Source organism: Zingiber officinale, chromosome 2A (genome assembly GCF_018446385.1).
Source record: "Zingiber officinale cultivar Zhangliang chromosome 2A, Zo_v1.1, whole genome shotgun sequence".
NCBI classification, from domain to species: domain Eukaryota; kingdom Viridiplantae; phylum Streptophyta; class Magnoliopsida; order Zingiberales; family Zingiberaceae; genus Zingiber; species Zingiber officinale.
Genome location: NC_055988.1, coordinates 68,017,256 through 68,035,528, shown reverse-complemented (window position 1 = coordinate 68,035,528; position 18,273 = coordinate 68,017,256). Strand labels below are relative to the sequence as shown.

At 35.9% G+C, this 18,273-nt stretch overlaps 1 protein-coding gene across 3 annotated transcripts; it reads left to right on the top strand.

The window, feature by feature from the left end:
• The first annotated feature begins 10,078 nt into the window (after positions 1–10,078).
• Positions 10,079–14,374, top strand: LOC122041161 (protein phosphatase 1 regulatory inhibitor subunit PPP1R7 homolog). Of its 3 annotated transcripts, none has more exons than XM_042600763.1 (7): positions 10,079–10,453; positions 11,324–11,554; positions 12,514–12,642; positions 12,713–12,855; positions 12,929–13,043; positions 13,783–13,906; positions 14,000–14,374. In XM_042600763.1, the coding sequence occupies exons 1-6, from the start codon at positions 10,133–10,135 to the stop codon at positions 13,861–13,863; spliced, it is 1,020 nt and encodes a 339-aa protein (XP_042456697.1). In that variant the 5' UTR covers positions 10,079–10,132; the 3' UTR covers positions 13,864–13,906; positions 14,000–14,374. The 3 variants fall into 3 exon arrangements, with proteins under 3 accessions (XP_042456697.1, XP_042456696.1, XP_042456698.1); XM_042600762.1 differs by having other exon boundaries at positions 12,496–12,642; XM_042600764.1 differs by lacking the exon at positions 12,514–12,642.
• The last annotated feature ends 3,899 nt before the right edge of the window (positions 14,375–18,273 follow it).

Below are 18,273 nucleotides of genomic sequence, written 5' to 3'. Positions count from 1 at the left end.
ATTTGATTGTTCCTTTTGGTTAACCTAAAGTTATTTTAGGAAATTAAATATTAGCTTTCCTTAAAAGGTTTTGTCTAGTCGATGGTGGTTGCTCCCATATCCAAGAAGGTCATGTGCCTCGCCACGTCAGTACTGGAAACCAATTTTGAAAATTAATATTTAATGGAATTAATAACCTAGGTGATTTGGATCGAACGTGTTAAGTTCCGCAGGAGATCCAAGTCAAAACCTAAAAGAACAAATAAATTAAACTTTGGATCAAACGTGTTAAGTTCCGCAGGCGATCCAAGTTTTAATTTAAAAGAACACATGGTAGCTAGGAAAAGGTTCAGACCTTTGTACAAAATTTTTGTACAATAGAACCATTAGGTTTTCCAAGTATCAACCAACAATTGGTATCAGAGCTAGGGGTTTGCCTCTGTGTATTTGGTATTAGTTTAATTATGCACATGTCATACATAATTTAGGCAGGTTAATAGTAGGATGTGCTAACTTTGTAGATGCAGAATCCAACTATTATGGCTTATAGTTATTATGTGTGTGATTGGACCCTTGGACATGTCAAGGGCATTTTATTGTGTGTGCATGATTGTATTATAAAATATAGCAGGAGCTGTATTTAGTTTTATTAGGATTTTATTTTTTTTATCTAGTTACATGTACATTCCTTTTATGGAATAGAGGATCGATGGATGTAAATTTTATTTTATGTTCGATCTAGTTTACATGAACATTCCTCTGAGGAATATAGGATCAAAAAATGTAAAATTCTATTTATGTCTCGGATCGAATCTTGCAAGGCGTGGAACCTTTTGAGGACCAGAGGCACAGCGGAACAAGGAGCAAGATGGATGCGACAACTAGACCCGATGGCGGTGGCCAAAGATGGCAGCATCTATGGTTGGCGACACACGGAGGACAGCAATAGATAAAAGACATAATAGTTAAAAATTAGATTTTCTATTTATTGCTTTTTATGCTGTGTTGTGTGTGCTTGTTAGTATGCATGTTAAGTAAGCTAGCATAGTCAAAATTCCTCACTTTAAATAACTAAGTGGGAGAGGAATTTATTTTTAAATAAATTCCACGATCTCCATTACTGGTTTATAAGTGATGCAATAAGCTTGCGCGTTGGCTCTGAGTGTCTTCCTCCATATCGGATGAGATTGTTTGCGGATCACTAGATTAAACTTCCATTTTGGATGACTATAGGAAGTTAATTAAGAGCGTGTGATCTTCCCCATCGGAAGGGGCATAATCTTATTAATGGACTAAGTGTCAAGTAATGGTATACACTTAGGCACGTCTAATAGTATCCTCCCCATCGGAGTCACTGCTATTATTTGTGTGACCGAAGAAAACCAACTATTAATTTGTCAAAAAGATAAGTTGACAGAATAATAAAATTAAAACCCTCTCTTACAAATGTTGAGTTTTTGTATACGTCCACACTATCATGACATACAAAAATTCACGGCGTATGAGGTAATTTTATTTGTCATAAAGATTTATTGACAAGATAATTAATGGGTAAACCCCTCCTCTTACAAATGTTTAATTTTATATACGTCCGCATTATCGTGGCATGTAAAATTCACGGTGTTTGAAGTGTTGGTGAATTTAAATAATATTGTTTGAGGAATCAATGTTATTTAAAATTCAAAAGTTTTGACCAGATATTTGATCAACGACAGATCAACTATTAATTTTATTCGTCATAAAGTAAAGTTGACGAGATAATAAAATTAATGGATAAAATCTCCTTTTTGATTTTTTATACGACCACACTATCGTGGCATACAAAATTTATAGGGATTTTAAAGAATTGATCTTGACCAAATATTTTTGTGATTCTTAGGATTTAAAATGTTTGTCAATCCCCTAGTTGTTATATTATAGAAAAGACTTAGTAGTCCCAATTGTAATGATTGGAAATAGGACTTGGACATTAAGGTAGACTGTTTTCTTAGAACTAAGAACAATTTAGGTGTATTTAATTCATTAGTTGAAACATGTCTAGTGGTGTTATCTACTAGAACCTGGAGTGTAGATACAAATGTCATTAATCATGTCTGCAATTCATTGCAGGGTTCCAGGAAACCCGACAACTAAATGAAAATAAAAAACACCGTCCACATGGGCACTACTGCAAAAGTAGCAGCTGTTGCAGTGGGAGAGGTTTATTCTCTAATAGGAATAAAATTTGGATTATTAGAAATTATCTTTACATACTAAGTTTAGAAAGAACCTGATTTCAGTTTCTAAACTATTATAGAATAGATATCGTGTCTATTTTGATAACAAAGTTGTTATCAAGAAAAATAGGGAAGTTATCTATTCTGGTATGTTGGTTGACAATTTATAATTCAATAACTCCCACGATGCAACAAATGGAAATTAGTAACACATCTTCTAACTTTAAGAGAAAGCAACCTTCGGAAATGAACCAATTATATCTTTGACATCTAAGGCTAGGTTATATTAACTTAAGTAGGATTCATTGGTAGCTGATGAACTTTTGGGTTCATTAGTAGTGGAAATCTTTCCAATCTGCGAGTCTTACTTGGAAGGAAAATAACCAAGACGCTTTTAAGTCTAAGGGGTATGTAGCCAAAGATATATAGGAATTGGTTCATTCTGATTTGTGTCATCCTATGACTATCCAAACAAGAGGTATTTTCAAATATTTCGTCTATTTTATGGACAACTATTTGAGATACGGATACATTTACTTGATGTACCGCAAGTCTAAGTGCTTTGATTAGTTCAAAGAGTACGACGCTGATGTGGAGAAATGTCAAAGTAAAAGTATCACGGCACTACGGTGAGATCGTAATGGCAAGTACCTTTTTGGGAGAATTTAGGAATCACTTATCAGAAGTAGGGATTCAATCCCAACTAACTACACCTGGTATACCCCAACAGAATGGTGTAGAAAAAGGAAGGTATAAGACTCTTATGGAAATAAGTAGATTGATGATGAGTTATTTAGAAAATTACCAAATTCATTTTAAGGATATACTCTGGAAACGGAAGTGAACATAGTACCTTCCAAAGTCAGAACTCTCTACTCATATAGAATTGCTGAATAGGCGTAAGCCTATTTTGAAGCATATTCGGATTCGGGTAGTCCAGCACATATGCTGAAGAGAGACAATGATAAGTTGGACAGGAATTTACTTGTTTGTGGGTTATCCTAGAGAAATGAAAGTAGGTTTATAGTCTTAAAAATCAGAAGGTCATTGTTAGCATCAATGACTGATTTTTAGAAAAGGACTATGTAATAAACCACGTGCCCATAAGTAAATTTGTTCTTAAGGAAATAATAAAGGACATGTCTAATCTAGTACCAACTGTACAAGATGAAATATCACAAGGAAACTGCAACATGTATCACAAATGATACACAATTGCAGAAAGTGCCTCGTCATAGTGGGAGGGTTGTTAGGCAACCTAAAAAGGATTCATGTTTTGGGAGAGTTTTTGGACTCGATCCCTGGAGGACATGAACCTGATCTCCGGACATATGACGAAGCACTCCAAGATAAAGATGCAACATCTTAGCAAAGAGTAATGAATAATAGAATTAGAATATATGTATTCTAATAAAATCTGGAAGCTTGTAGAACCACCAAATGATGTAAAAGCCTTTGGGTGTAAAAAGGTCTATAATAGGAAAAGAGGGATAGACATGAAGGTAGAAACTTTCAAAGCAAGCCTTGATGAAAAAGGAAACTTTTTCACTGGTAGTCATGCTTAAGTCTATCCGGATTCTTTTATCTATTTGGCAAGTGGATGTCAAGACAGCATTCCTTAATGGAAGTCTTAAAGAAAGCATCCATATAAAATAACCAGAAGGGTTCATTGCAAAGAGCTAACAGCATCTTGCGTGCAAGCTCAATCAGTCTATGGACTGAGGCAAAGCTTCAAGGTCTTGGAACATCCGGTTTATCAAAGTAATCCAGACCTATGGATTTATTTAGTAACCGGATAACTCTTGTATATACAAAAGGTGTGATGGAAACGTGGTGGTATTTCTTGTACTATACGTAGATAACATTTTTGGTAGTTGGGAACAATATCAAAATGTTGTCAGAAGTAAGGGTATGGTTGTCCAAACAATTCGATATAAAGGACTTGGGAGAATGTATATATTCTTGAGATCAAAGTAATAAGGGATCGCAAAAAAAAGAATATTTTACTTATCCCAAACTTCATACATCAGAAAAATTCTTGCTCGTTTTAAGCATGCAAAACTCCAAGAAAGGTTTCTTACCTTTTTAGCATGGAATAACTTTATCTAAAAATATGTCTCCGTAGACATCAAAGGAGATAAAGGAAATAAAGGCAGTTCTTTATGCTTCAGCTGTCAGAAGCCTAATGTATGCTATGCACGAGATCAGAAATCTGTTTTGCCAAGGGCATAGTTAGCAGATATCAAAGTAACCCTAGACAAGGACAGTGAACTGCAGTAAAACATATATTGAAGTACCTTAGAGGCACTAGAGATTATATGTTAGCTTACAAGGCAGTTAATTTGGTCCCTGTGGGTTGCACGAATTTTGACTTCCAATCGGATAGGGACAATAATAAGTCAGCCTCGGGGTTTTGTGTTTACTTTAGGAGGTAAAGTCATAACTATGGAAGAGTGATAAGCATAGGTATTTTTCTGGACTCCACCATAGAAGCTTAGTATATGGCAAGCCTCTGAGGTAGTCATAAAAGCTGAATGACTCAATAACCTCAAGATAGACTTAGATATGATTTCTGGTTTGTCCAAAGATTATTACAATTTATTGATGCAGTAGCAAACTCGAAGAAACCATGAGTCTATAAGGCAAGTAAACACAATAGAGCGCAAGTACCACCCAATACGAGAAATCGTATAAACGAGGAGAAGTTGTTGCTGCCTAGATTACATCAGATGATGACCTATAGATCTTTTCACTAAGGTCCTTAAGGCGAGAGCTTTTGAAGGGCATGTTGAAGGGTTGGGAATCAGATGTATGGCAGCAGATATGGCAGCTTAGTCTTTTAGTATAAGTGGGAGATTGTTAGGATGTATACTAAAAGCCTAGCTTTTGGTATAAACATTTATTTAGAAATAAGAATCACATTGTCAAATGTCTACATTTATGATAAATGTAGTTGCTCAATTAATTTATATTGTAGATAACATGGTGTGTGGTGTCACACACAGAAGATCATGTTATCGGTTCTTTATAAATTATAAACAGTAGCTCACGACCAAGATGGAAAGGAACAAATCATTGGAAGGTCGTAGTGTAATTAGGTAGTAGTTTATCTTAACTATATAATTACACTAGTACACTTAGAGTGTATTGAGTAGGACCATTAGAGGTCGTTTCTTTTATACTGACTTTATAAAGGAACAAATACCTCAGTTATTATGGAAGTGTGTGCTCTTAATCCTAATATAATAACAAGCACATATATTTGATATTTATTTCTTTAATTTATCAATGGGTGAGATTTAGTTCGATAAATCAATAAGCCCGATAAGTTGGGAAATGATATCACTTATAATGTGTGTTGTTGATTATAGAAGGAAACTGTGTCCTAGTGATATAGGTTGAGAATGTCCCCAAGAGGAGCTCATAAGGATTGTCATGTTAAACCCTGCAGGTGGACTTTGTCCGACATGACGATGAAGTTGAGTGGTACTACTCTTGGAACTAGATATTAATTAAGTGAGTTGTCAGTAACTTACTTAATTAGTGGACATTTGTTATCTTAAACACAGGGAGACTAACACACTCATAATAAGAAGGAGCCCAAAATGTAACTTGGGATTGGTGCGGTAGTTCAATAATAGTTCTCTAGTGGAATGAATTATTATTGATAAAATTAAGTTGTGTGTTCAGGGCGAACATGGGATGCTTAATTTTATCGGGAGACCAAAACCAATTCCTTCTCTCGGTCCCTATCGTAGCCTCTTATTTATAGAGTACTATACCCACCTAAAGGGGGCCGGCCAAGCTAGCTTGGGAATCAAGCTAGGGCCGGCCTAAGCATGGTTTATGGGTGGCCGGCCCTAGCTTGAACCCAAGCTAGAAGGGGCCAGCCCTAATGAAATAAAAAAGAATTTTAATTTTAATTTTTTCTTATGTGGAAGATATAATTTATTGGAGAGAATTAAAATTAAAATATCTCTTCTACAAAAGATTAAAGAAAGAGATTAGATCACTTTCCTTATTTGTAGATTGGAAAGATATTTTATTTTTCTTCTTTATAAATTATTCACATGTTGAAAAATTAAAATTATAGAAATTTCTTTTTATCAACCATGAAGAGATTTTTGAAGAGAAATTTTATTTTAAAATTTCCGGAAACAAATTAGGAAGTTTTAATTTGTTGATTGAAACTCACCTAATTTGCCCCTTTTGATGTGGCCGGCCAAGACATGGAGTTTTAAGAAATTTTGTTTAATTTTTCTTAATTAATTCATGTCAAGGAAAATTAAGGAAATTTTATTGTAATTAAATTTCCTAATTTACCAAGGCTAAGGAATATAAAAGAGGGGGTTGGGGAGCCTTCATGAAGACAACCTCTATTATTTTTCTCCCTCTCTTATTCCTTGGTGTGGTCGGCCATCCTCTCTTTCCCTCTTCCTCTTTGTGGTGGCCGAAACTCTCCTTGGCTTGGAGCTCTTGTGGTGGCCGGATACTATTTGGAGAAGAAGAAGAAGAAGGAGAGAAAGCTTGCATCCCTTGGAGCTTGGTTGGTGGTTTTTTCTTCATCCTTGGTGAAGCTCTTTTGTTTTGGCCGAACCTAGCTAGGAGGAGAAGAAGGTGCATTGGTGGTTTCTCATCTCGAAAGATCGTTGCCCACACAACGTCCGAGGTTAGAAGAGGAATACGGTAGAAGATCAAGAGGTCTTTCTAGAAGGTATAACTAGTAATTTTTCCCTTCCGCATCATACTAGTTATTTTTGGAAATAATACCAAATACAAGAGGCTTACGATTCTAGTATTTCGAATTTATTTTCGATGTAGTGTTCTTATGTTTTCTTCTTTTCCTTGTGATTTGATTGTTACTTTTGGTTAACCTAAAGTTATTTTAGGAAATTAAATATTAGCTTTCCTTAAAAGGTTTTGTCTAGTCGGTGGTGGTTGTTCCCATATCCAAGAAGGCCATGTACCTCGCCACGTCAGTACTGGAAACCAATTTTGGAAATTAATATTTAATGGAATTAATAACCTAGGTGATTTGGATCGAACGTGTTAAGTTCCGCAGGAGATCCAAGTCAAAACCTAAAAGAACAAATAAATTAAACTTTGGATCAAACGTGTTAAGTTCCGCAGGCGATCCAAGTTTTAATTTAAAAGAACACATGGTAGCTCGGAAAAGTTTCAGACCTTTGTACAAAATTTTTGTACGGTGGAACCATTAGGTTTTCCGAGTAGCAACCAACAAAAATTACCCATAAAAAAACTATAAAAAACCTAAATTTACAGAATATTACAGAACTGAAAAGTTTTCATAAAACACAAAATAAACTCGTATTCGTCTTTGCACGTGGCTCTGATACCATCGCGTTTTCGCGTCGCGGAAACCCCGAAAGCCCCAAAGCCAACGGATCCGTGTAAAGAAAAATTTCTAAAACTACGAATACGAGTTTCACACTCCAGATCTACAGTAGATAAGAGTTATACCTTGAAGCGTGCCCTCGCAAATCCCGCTCGTCCAACAGTACGCCGGTTCTCGAAGTTGTCAACGTAGACAACTCTCTAGTGATATCCACACGAACAAGAAATGTTCTCTAACACTCAAGGATGGAGAAGAGAGCACCCAAGTGTGCTAGCACTTTCTAGGGCTCTCGGGTAGGATTTAAAAAGGGGAGAAAGGAGAGAAAGAAAAGGGATCTCACATAATCCATTAGGTACCCTCCTTTGTGACCTTCACTTCACCCTTTTTCTTGGAACACAACTCACACACCTTCTCCCTTTCTTGAAAGCTCACGGCAACAGCAAGAGAAAGGAGGAAGAGAGCTAGGAGGAAGGAGAAGCATTCAACACCACTTGAATGACACAAAATGAAACCTCCTACACCATTAGTGTGGCTGGCCACACACATGTAACCTCCCCATTTAATGTGGCCGGCCACATTAAATGGAATGGGAGGTGTAACCTCCATGAGGTGGCACACCTCATGAGGTGGAGATGATGTGGTTGCCATGTAGGATGAGTCATCCTCCATGAAGTGGCAATTCATCAAGTCAAACTTGATGTTTCAACTTCCCATTTTGGTCAAGTCAAAATTGACCAAATCTCTTCCATGTTGAGTTGAATTCATTCTTTGATCCAAGCCAATTTCAATCTAATGAATCTCAATTCATTAATATAAATTGACTTAATGAATCAAATTTAAATTAGACTTATTCAACAATTGAATCTAATTGAGTCTAACTCAATAAGTCTAATTTTCGAATCCAATCCTTGGCGCATCATATGAACCTAATCCAATTGGTTCATCCTATGAACCTAATCTCCATCCACTTGTTATTTGTGTGTGACCCAATAGGTTCTTGTAACGTTGGCAATGTTTCTAAACTCCTTTAAAAACATAAGCAATGAGCGGCATCTAGAAATACATCATTGCTACCCAAGTTACAAGAAATGTTGAGATCCAACATCACCTTGTGACTATTAATTGTGACTTCTCACAATATATGACAAGTGTCCTTCTATCCTAGACATCTAGATTGATCAATATGAGGCATAGACCGTGTCATCCTCTAATCAATCTAAATCTTGAACTCCAAGTAGACACACTAAATCAAATGAGCTCAATATCCTATATTGACTCATTTGGGCATGGCCATGCACTTCGTGGTCTCACTCTATCAAGAATACCGATGTCACTCCTGTCATATAGGAGGGATAGATTCCATCTACATCACTCACATCCCTCCGCATAATTTGTTACATACCCAGTAATCGCCTTTATAGTCCACCCAGTTACGGGTGACGTTTGACGAAACTAAAGTACATAACTCCTTATGTAGGGAACCATGGTGATTTCAGGTCTAAGGACTAGTAGTCATACTAATAGCCACATGAGAAAGTATATGACACTCATATAACGATCTATGATACTTTTTCATGGCGGGTCATTCAGTATACATTCTCTAATGCATACCCATGTGTCAACTTGATATCTCTATATCCATGACTTGTGAGATCAAGTCATCGAGTTGACCTACATACTAGTCAAATTGCATTAACATTGTCCCTGAACGTTAATACTCGACTAGGAATGATTTAGAGTAGTGTTCCCTATATCATCTCACTATCGATTCAACCAATCGATTGATATAGGTGAACCTTCTACTCTAGGACGTTATTATACTTAGTTTATTTGGCACCAATACAAGTAAGTATAATAACCAAAAACCAAATGTCTTTATTTATATAAAATATGATATAACAAGTCCAAAATACAATCATCAAATGATTGGCTCTAGGGATCTAGCTAACATAATGCACACCAATTTGCCTAATTGCCTTATTTTTTTGGTTAAAAAACTTCAAAATGAGATATAATTTCTTTTACATGTAACATATTTAAATTAGAATCTAGTATATTTTCTATCAAATTGAACATGATTTTTTTTCCACCTAAATTATCAATTGATATACTCGATTCTAGTTAAATGATACTAAATTTAGGAGAAATTATATCTTATTTTAGACTTTTTATACCTATAAAAAATAATGAGAAATTCTATTGTATAAAAATAATGGTATCATTCTTTTTAAATTTAGTATCATTTAACTAGAATAGAGTATTTAATCGATTTATCAGATGAAAAAAAATGATGCTCAATTTAATAAAAAAAAATTACTAGATTCTAATTTAAATGTACTGAATGTAGGAGACATTACACTTAATTTAAAATTTTTTATATTTTAAAAAATAAAAATAATTAGATAAATTAGTATGAAATTTATATATATATAAACCAAAATCATACTCAAAATGGTACTCAGCCACTTGTCTGATTCGATTTAACTCCTTTAAGAAGCTTCCAGATTATATATTTTCTGTGGCAAAAAATTGTAATCTCTCTTCTTTTGAAATTCTAGGGCTTTATTCTTTGGTTCATGCTATGGAGGAGCAACGGTTTGGGGAACGCAACGGAGCCCTCGAGTTTGGAGGTGGTGGAGGTCAGGCGGCAGAGGGGGAAGAGGAGGAGTTGGAGTCGCAGTTGCGCTGTCTCGATCTCACTAGTTTTCAGCTCCGCGATCTGAGCGAGATCGAGATTACGGAGGACCTCGTCGAGTTGGACCTAAATGCCAATAGGCTCTCCAAGTTGGACCAGAGGATCGCCCTCCTCTCCCAGCTGCGGAAGCTCTCACTTCGGCAGAATCTCTTCGACGATGACGGCATCGAACCCATCTCCCGCTGGAATGCCTTAGCTGGCTTGATTGTAAGTTCCCTTCACCTTCTCATTCTTAACAATATGTATTGATATAAAAATGCATGTTCTTTGTACCTAGGCGGTTGCTGTATTAGCCTCTCTTCTCAGATTCTCACGAGTGTTTACCTCTACCTGGCATGGAATTGAAAGCAATCCGATTTAAAATTATAAATTCGATTTCAATCACAAATACAAATATACAATCCATAAATCACAGTCCAACATTCTCTAATTGATTGATTCTTGGTTTTTATGCAATGTAAATTGAAGAAAAAAAGGGATTTTCATTCATATGTTCAGAATTCATCCCAAATTAAAATCTTGCCCTCCAAGAAAGAGTTTATTTTATTTTTTATATTTGAGTTGTAAGAGACACCAAAAGCAAATTTATTCTCTATCCTGGTTTCTCGTATTAAATTCCTTTGAAAAGGAACCTGAAAGCTATAATAATGCCTTGATTTGAGGGTTCAGTAAAGAAGCTTGTGAAGTTCCGATGGTTTCAATTGCAGAACACCTCAGCATTATTTTCGTATATATATTTGCATTTGTACAATGAATATATCAGTCAATAAAAAAAGGAGCTTCATCTAGGGGAGATAGATTTTTTCTGAACCTGGTTGGACATGAAACATATAGGACTTTGTGGGAACAAAATGGTTGAACATATTCTGATTAATACGTGAACTATATTCATTACTATGTATTTGTTAGAATGTCAAATTACTATGCTCAAGTATTTAGGATTCATTATATTTCTTAGATTTTTTATATTCATTCTCAAAATTATCTCTTCATCTTGTGAATTGAGAATAGCCTATTTTACTATGCTCTTTTATGAAACTCGAGAAAATTATTTCTGGTATCTGCTTTTTTGTGTAGGAAATAGTATTCCGGGACAACAGGCTGAGAAATATACCTGATGTTAGCATTTTCAAGAGCCTTCTCGTATTTGATGTCTCTTTCAATCAGATAGCTTCCTTAAATGGCCTGTCAAAGATCTCAAATACATTGAAGGAGCTTTATCTTTCAAATAATGAAATTAAGAAGATGGAGGAACTTGAACACTTCCATTTATTGCAGATCCTTGAACTTGGTTCAAATAGATTAAGAGTGAGTATCATACCTTAGTTATTCAAACACAAAATTTCCCAATTGGGAATCCAGCAGTTAGAAACTGTGTAGAATCCTTCATGCATTTCTTAGGAATAGCTAATGTGATCATTGTTAATCATTGAGACCAAGATTTAAAATTTCGACCCATGTCGACGTTTCGGTCCCAGACAGGAACGATTCAGTTTCAGTACCATATCATATCGTGCCGATATAGCTTGGTATTTTTTAAATATAAAATATATTAATTAAAAAAATAAAATATTTAACATAAATATTTTTTAAAAATAAACAATATTAAAATTAATCTTTAAAAAAAAAATGAAAAGATATGAAAATAGATAAATAAAAATTTTATTATAATTTTTAAATTAAAATAAATGAAATATAAAATTAATTAGATAATTTTATTAGGGTTTAATAAAGTCTCTCTAGATTATCTTCATCATAGCTAGGAGTTGATTAAAATAATTCATCTAAGTTTAATTAAAAAAAAATCTGAAATCCGACATCACTCGCGACCTCACGCGACTTCAGCGCTGCCGCGAGGTTGCGCGACCCCTCAGCCATGGCTGTAGGGATCGTGTGACTCTTTCGGTGTGACCATGGTGGCCGTGTGGCCCCTCTACAGCGGCTGTAGGGTCACGCGACACCTCCGCGGCGGCAGCGAAAGGGTTATGTGACCCCTCCGCTGTTGTTACGGGTTCAATCAACCCCTCCGCTGTTGTTGCAGGTTCGAGCGACCCCTCGCTGTGGCCACGGGGTTGCGCAACACATCGCAACAATCGTGGGTCTTGCCACAGGGTCGTGCCGGTGCCGGTCACCAGGCGGAACAAGATGTTTCGTCCATTTCGACCGTCTTGGTACGACACTTGAAACCATGATTGAGACACTAGTAGTACTTCTGAGTCTTAGTTCATGTTTTTCCTGCCTTTATGAAGGTAATGGAGAACTTGCAGACATTGACAAATTTACAAGAGCTATGGCTTGGACGAAATCGTATTAGGACTGTCGACTTGTGTGGGCTAAATTGTATCAGAAAAATAAGTTTACAGAGCAACCGTTTGACATCCATGATAGGGTTGCAGGTAAAGTATTGGTCACTATTTCTCATTCCACTATCTTTGGAGATGGTTAATCAATTCTAAATATTTTCAGGAATGCATCATGCTTGAAGAACTATATTTGAGTCATAATGGTATACAGAAGATGGAAGGACTATCCACCTTAGAAAACCTTCATATACTGGACATTTCATCGAATAAACTTACTGCAATTGGTGATATTGAAAAGTTGACAAGGTATAAGTGGATTTATAATCCCTTTGGTTCAGGATCTTGACTTTGCCTAATTCATTCTCCATCTACCTTGCAGGTTGGAAGACCTCTGGCTTAATGATAACCAAATAGCTTCTCTAGAAGACATAGACCTTGCTGTCTCAGGTTCAAGGGAAAAGCTTACAACCATTTACCTTGAGCGCAATCCATGTGTATGATTCTTCATTTTGCTATTTCACTAGTATTACTTTAGATGTTCATTGACCTTTTCATTTCTACAATTATAACTATACATTCATCTCTTAAATGATCAAATCTCTTAAATTTTGTGCCTTTTTGGGTTTCATGCTTTTTTTCAGCTTTAATGTGCAGTGCTTGCTTTAGATTGTTGCATAATCAAATGTGATTAAATGCATTGATTTCACCACTGGCTTCATGAGAGCAGGCTTGGTTCAATCACATAATTGTAGGCTGAGTTTACTTGAAGGAAAGAGAGTAGGGAGAGGGGGAGGGAAGGAAATAACTCCATGTGCAATTTTTTGGGTCTTTTTATCTCCCTCTTTTTCTGTCCATACTATCAACTTCCGTGATTTATTTAGTTAAAATTTCAAGATGATTTTGACTTGTGGAACTATGAGTTTGGTGTCAGCATTAAACATGCAACCTCCAGGATGTTTAACCAGTACTATTGATGAAACTCTGTTATACTGCTTTTGTTCTAGATCTTTCTTAAGTCTTGGTTCTTCCAAATATTGTAGATTTGTTCATTGTTTGAACTTGCATGAACAATTATAGTGTGTGCTTGCTATTAGTATTTTTTAAGGTAAATTTTGTTGCTCAAACAGACTAGCCTACCCACCATGGAACCTTTGAATTGATCAACTTACTAATTCTTGAACTAACCAATCTAGTTGAATTGATTAACAAATATATTTTCTATGATACTTTCAGGCAAGCTTGCCAAATTATTCTAGTACCTTGAGGCAGATTTTTCCAAACCTTCAGCAGATTGATTCAGATATTTTCATGTGAGAGATTGAGTTTCGCTCGTTGCTGATTGCTGATTAGTTACCATGTGAGGATCTTCTTTGTAGTTTACGCTTCTGATATGGATTAATTATATATTTTGCAAACTTGTCCTAATTGGAGATGCATTATGTTGTCACAGTCACCAGTTGAGCTTTCAACTCTCCGTACAGGTTGAATTGCGACTGTTACACTGCTTTTGGCACACCTCTACCTGTGAGTTTCTTCTCTACATCTATGCGCAGCAAAATTAGGATTGATTTACTTTATTAGGAGAAAGCACCTGCTGCTTTACAGCAACAAGAAATGAGACAAAATTGTAGTTTCATTTTGCCTTTCATTTAAGTGTTCGGTTTACAAAATCTAAGTCAGGAAGGACCAGGGAATTCCTGTCTCATTATACTCCTTGAGATGTGAAATGCCATTAAATTAGGAATTCCCTTTTCATTGTAATCCTTGAGAGCGAAATGCCATTTATTTCTTTAAAATAAATAATACAGGGATACGTCTTATATTACCAGTTGTTTATGATTGAATTATCAATCCTGTAGTTTTCTTCTGCAAATAATACTTAAGTAATTTTAATTATTTTTTTAATCTATGTGTCTGATTTGATTACTGTTTAAACATATTATTTTGTATTCCTATTACTTGGTCAACTTACTATAACAATCAAATGAAGAGGACATGAGTGTACAAAAGGATCATGTTAGAGGGGGAGATCAAAGAAGCTCAAGGTTCATTGTTAATGAGTTATGGAAGCGCCCATTAGTGCGATTGAACAATGATTATGGTGAAGTAGAAGAAATGTCTGTGAATCATTGGATCAGGACAAGGAAGAGATCAAAAGCCATACCTCTCCCTTGTGTGAGGTGGCTTTACACTAAATGTTTGAGAGACATGTGTTAGTTTTGCATTTCATGACTAGGGTTGGTAATTCTTGTTTTGTGGTAATCGCGTGGTAAATAGATTGTCATTTAGGATATAAAAAATATATGCAATAACATAAGGCTACTGATATATTTATACAAGGTGTAAGACTTACTAGATTCTTTTAAAAAAATAAGTTATATGACATAAAAGTTTCTTAGTGTATTTTATAATGCATGTTATTTTTTTTTATAGACAAGTTAATTTGTGTCAATTTATTTATATATTCAGGTCGTGATGTATTATGGATTTTGTTAATTGTGTTGTGTATTAGGTCGGGTTAGGTTGGGTTGAATTGTGTTATTGATTCATGTCTAATAATGACAATTCTATTCATGGTGGCAAAAGACGAATACGCTCGCCCCCAGCGCCCCCGTCAATCCGTCTCAGGGCTAACACGGAAGAGGTAAATCACGGGCGGCTACTAGTCTTTGGAATAGTGACTAGTACATAAATGAGGCATTTATCTCGGCTTTGCCGAGATTCGAACCCCAGACCTTATGGTGACAACACCTCGTGTGCTAGCCACTAGACCCATCCGAGGGGACAATGACAATTCTATTCATGGCTTATGTTACCAATGTTATCTTGTTACATGTGCATGTATGCCTTTTCAATTAGTCGAGATACTGCTCATAGCTCGCACTTAGTAATTGGTTGAACGAATCTCCTATTCATGTGGTGTTGCCTTGTTACTAGTTGGTATTAGAGGTTTATTTATGATCTTTTTATTTCTCTCTTATATTATAATTCTCTCTTAATTGTGCTCTTGCATTAATGATTACTTTTTTAGGCCTTCTTCGTTGAGTCTAGATCCTCTGATCCGTAATCCCGGCTCCTTTCTGTAATTTGCATGTCGGATCCAAGTCAGAATCTGGCTAAAATTGACTGCGATTTCCCTTAGGTTCATCTTCCCACCTAGGTTATAGTTTTGGGTCAAGACAAGCAGCCTCCGTTGGCGGTGGACGGACTGTATGGTGCCGAGTAGGGGGCGGCCCACCCATCGCCAACGGCCTTCGGTTGCTTGGCTCAATCCAAAATTATAACCTAGGTGGGAAGGTGAACCTAGGCGAGATCATAGTCAATTTTGACCGAATTCTGACCGCGATCTAGTGTGCAAGTTGTGGAAGAGACCAGGATTACGGACCAGAGGATATGTTTTCTAACAACCACATGTAATGTTAGTGTTTTAACTTGCTATAAAGGCAATGACCTTTTACCTAATACGTTTTAATCTTGCTTTTGTTGCTTCATCACATGTTCTTTAATCTTTTGGTTTTTTGCTCTTTTCTTCAAGGTTAGCTCTGACCTCTTCATTCTTTAGTCTGCACTTTATTCGTTATTATCATTTTTTCCAAGGTACTTTATTCGTTATTATCATTTTTTTCCAAGGTACTTAGAGTGTGTTTACTATGTTGGAATAATTATTCTATTTTTCCTGAATTTTACTTGGGCGAGCTAAGATAGGAGGATCAAGTAGATGGGGTTGACTCGGCCAGCCAAAATAGAGGAAGAAGTTAAGGTGGGTCGAGCCAACTGAGCAAGTGGAGCGTACCAGATTGTCCAAGTTGATAGATGAGTTTGCCAACCAAAACAAAAGAGATAAGCAAATTGAATAAGAAGTCTGGTAAATCAAACATGTCCAACAAGCTGGACAAGTTAAGAAGGATAATTCAAACAAACCCATCTAACCAACAAGCCAAGCCGATTGAACTATTTGATGGGCTAAGCTAATGTTTTTTTCATTTTAAATAGTTCGAGCAAATTGGATAGTAGACAAGATCTTGATATCAAACACACTAGATAGTTAGAACTAGTCAAGTGATTCGTGTGTGTTGTACGAGTCAAGCTCTCGGGAGACTAAATATTACTTCTAGGGGACATCATTGACGTAGAGACTATTCTATATATACCACTTTCAATATTTTCTAAGCATCAAATATAAGTATGAGAATGAACCATCATGTAGTTGAGTTGGTATTTAGGTAGTAGATTTGTATCACCAGAGTAAGGTTTGAACGATTTATTTTTTTAGGAAATAAGTTCCTCTCACATAAGAGATTGTTCAGAACTCTAATTTACTTCTCTTTCCTGTCATGGAGGGGTATCTAAGGTGAGTGTTATTATCTTTTCATCACATGAGAATGAACCATCAATTCATTTTATGAACTAAACAAGGAAGTATATATTGTTCTATCTTTCGTAGTCTACTCGGTTCTCTAGGTGTAAAAATTTCATTCCTTATCAATTTTCTTTATTTTTTTTTAATATTTTAGTTGTACCAGATATTCAACTTACGTCGATTAATTCTAAGGGTTATCAATTTGGCCCTATAAAAATTTCACACCAGTTATTAAGGTAAATTGAAAAACATTCACAGTGGATGATCCATCGATCCAGTATTTCTAGGTTAATAGTTTATTAAGAGAAATTTATCAATTAATTATCAAAATGAGACTTAATCTTTAAATATTTGAAAAATTAAAAAGACATTTTGCCGTTACACAGTTACCTCCCCCTCAGGACATACCAATGTTCTTCCATAGACCATGCCTACATTCCTTCTTTAACAGTTTTATCTGCTCGTTGATTTAGTCGGAATATCATAGCCCAGTGGAGAGTTACTTGATCCTTTGATAAACAGTGAGCATTCGGCCCGTCACATTTTCCATCTGCACCATTCACAATGAGCTTCCATTGCTAGCCCCTTGTTATGGTGACCTGAGTGTTCATCCTTTTAGGGCATTTTCATTAGTAAAACTTCTAAATGACGTTTTTTTATAGCCTTCAATGTATCATATCAAAAATAAAAAATTTACTATTCTCTCTATAATGAAAAATTTTCTCTATAACTTTTCTATGGACCCTATATTATAAATCATTTAACTTTCTATATTACAAATCAAAAATCAAAATATAACATTACTTTATCATTAATTACAAGTTTCATCTTCAAGAGAAAAAAAATAGATTTGAGTTTTTAATATTACCTTGAACTATAAATTTTAAACCTTGTTGTAGATATCTATAATAGTTCAAGTGTTTTTATTGAGATTTTTTGATTTTACAAAAGAGAGCTTGCATTGGAGATGCAGCCTCATCTCCGACTTGTAAACTTAATTCACACATCCCCAATAAACTAGTCTTGGAATCGTCTTTTGCAGGGCATGAATCTGATGCCTTCAGTTCAGTGCGTGAAAGAAAGTGATGCCAGAAGATAAGCATCAATCCAACCATTCCTTTCATCTTTTTGGCAGTACAACACTAAATCCTTCACTCAGCAGTTAGCTACATCATGGGTGTCGGAGTTTCTGGTGGCCGGAGTAGCAACCCCAGTGCCATATCCTGAGGCTTAATCCACATGCTCTTCCATGGCGTCCACGCTTGCTTGCAAGTAGACCACGAGGCCTTCCTCAGTCCAGCCCTGGATTGGGTTGGATTCGAACCGCCACTCGAGCTAGTACCTTGCGCCACCTTCACCATCCG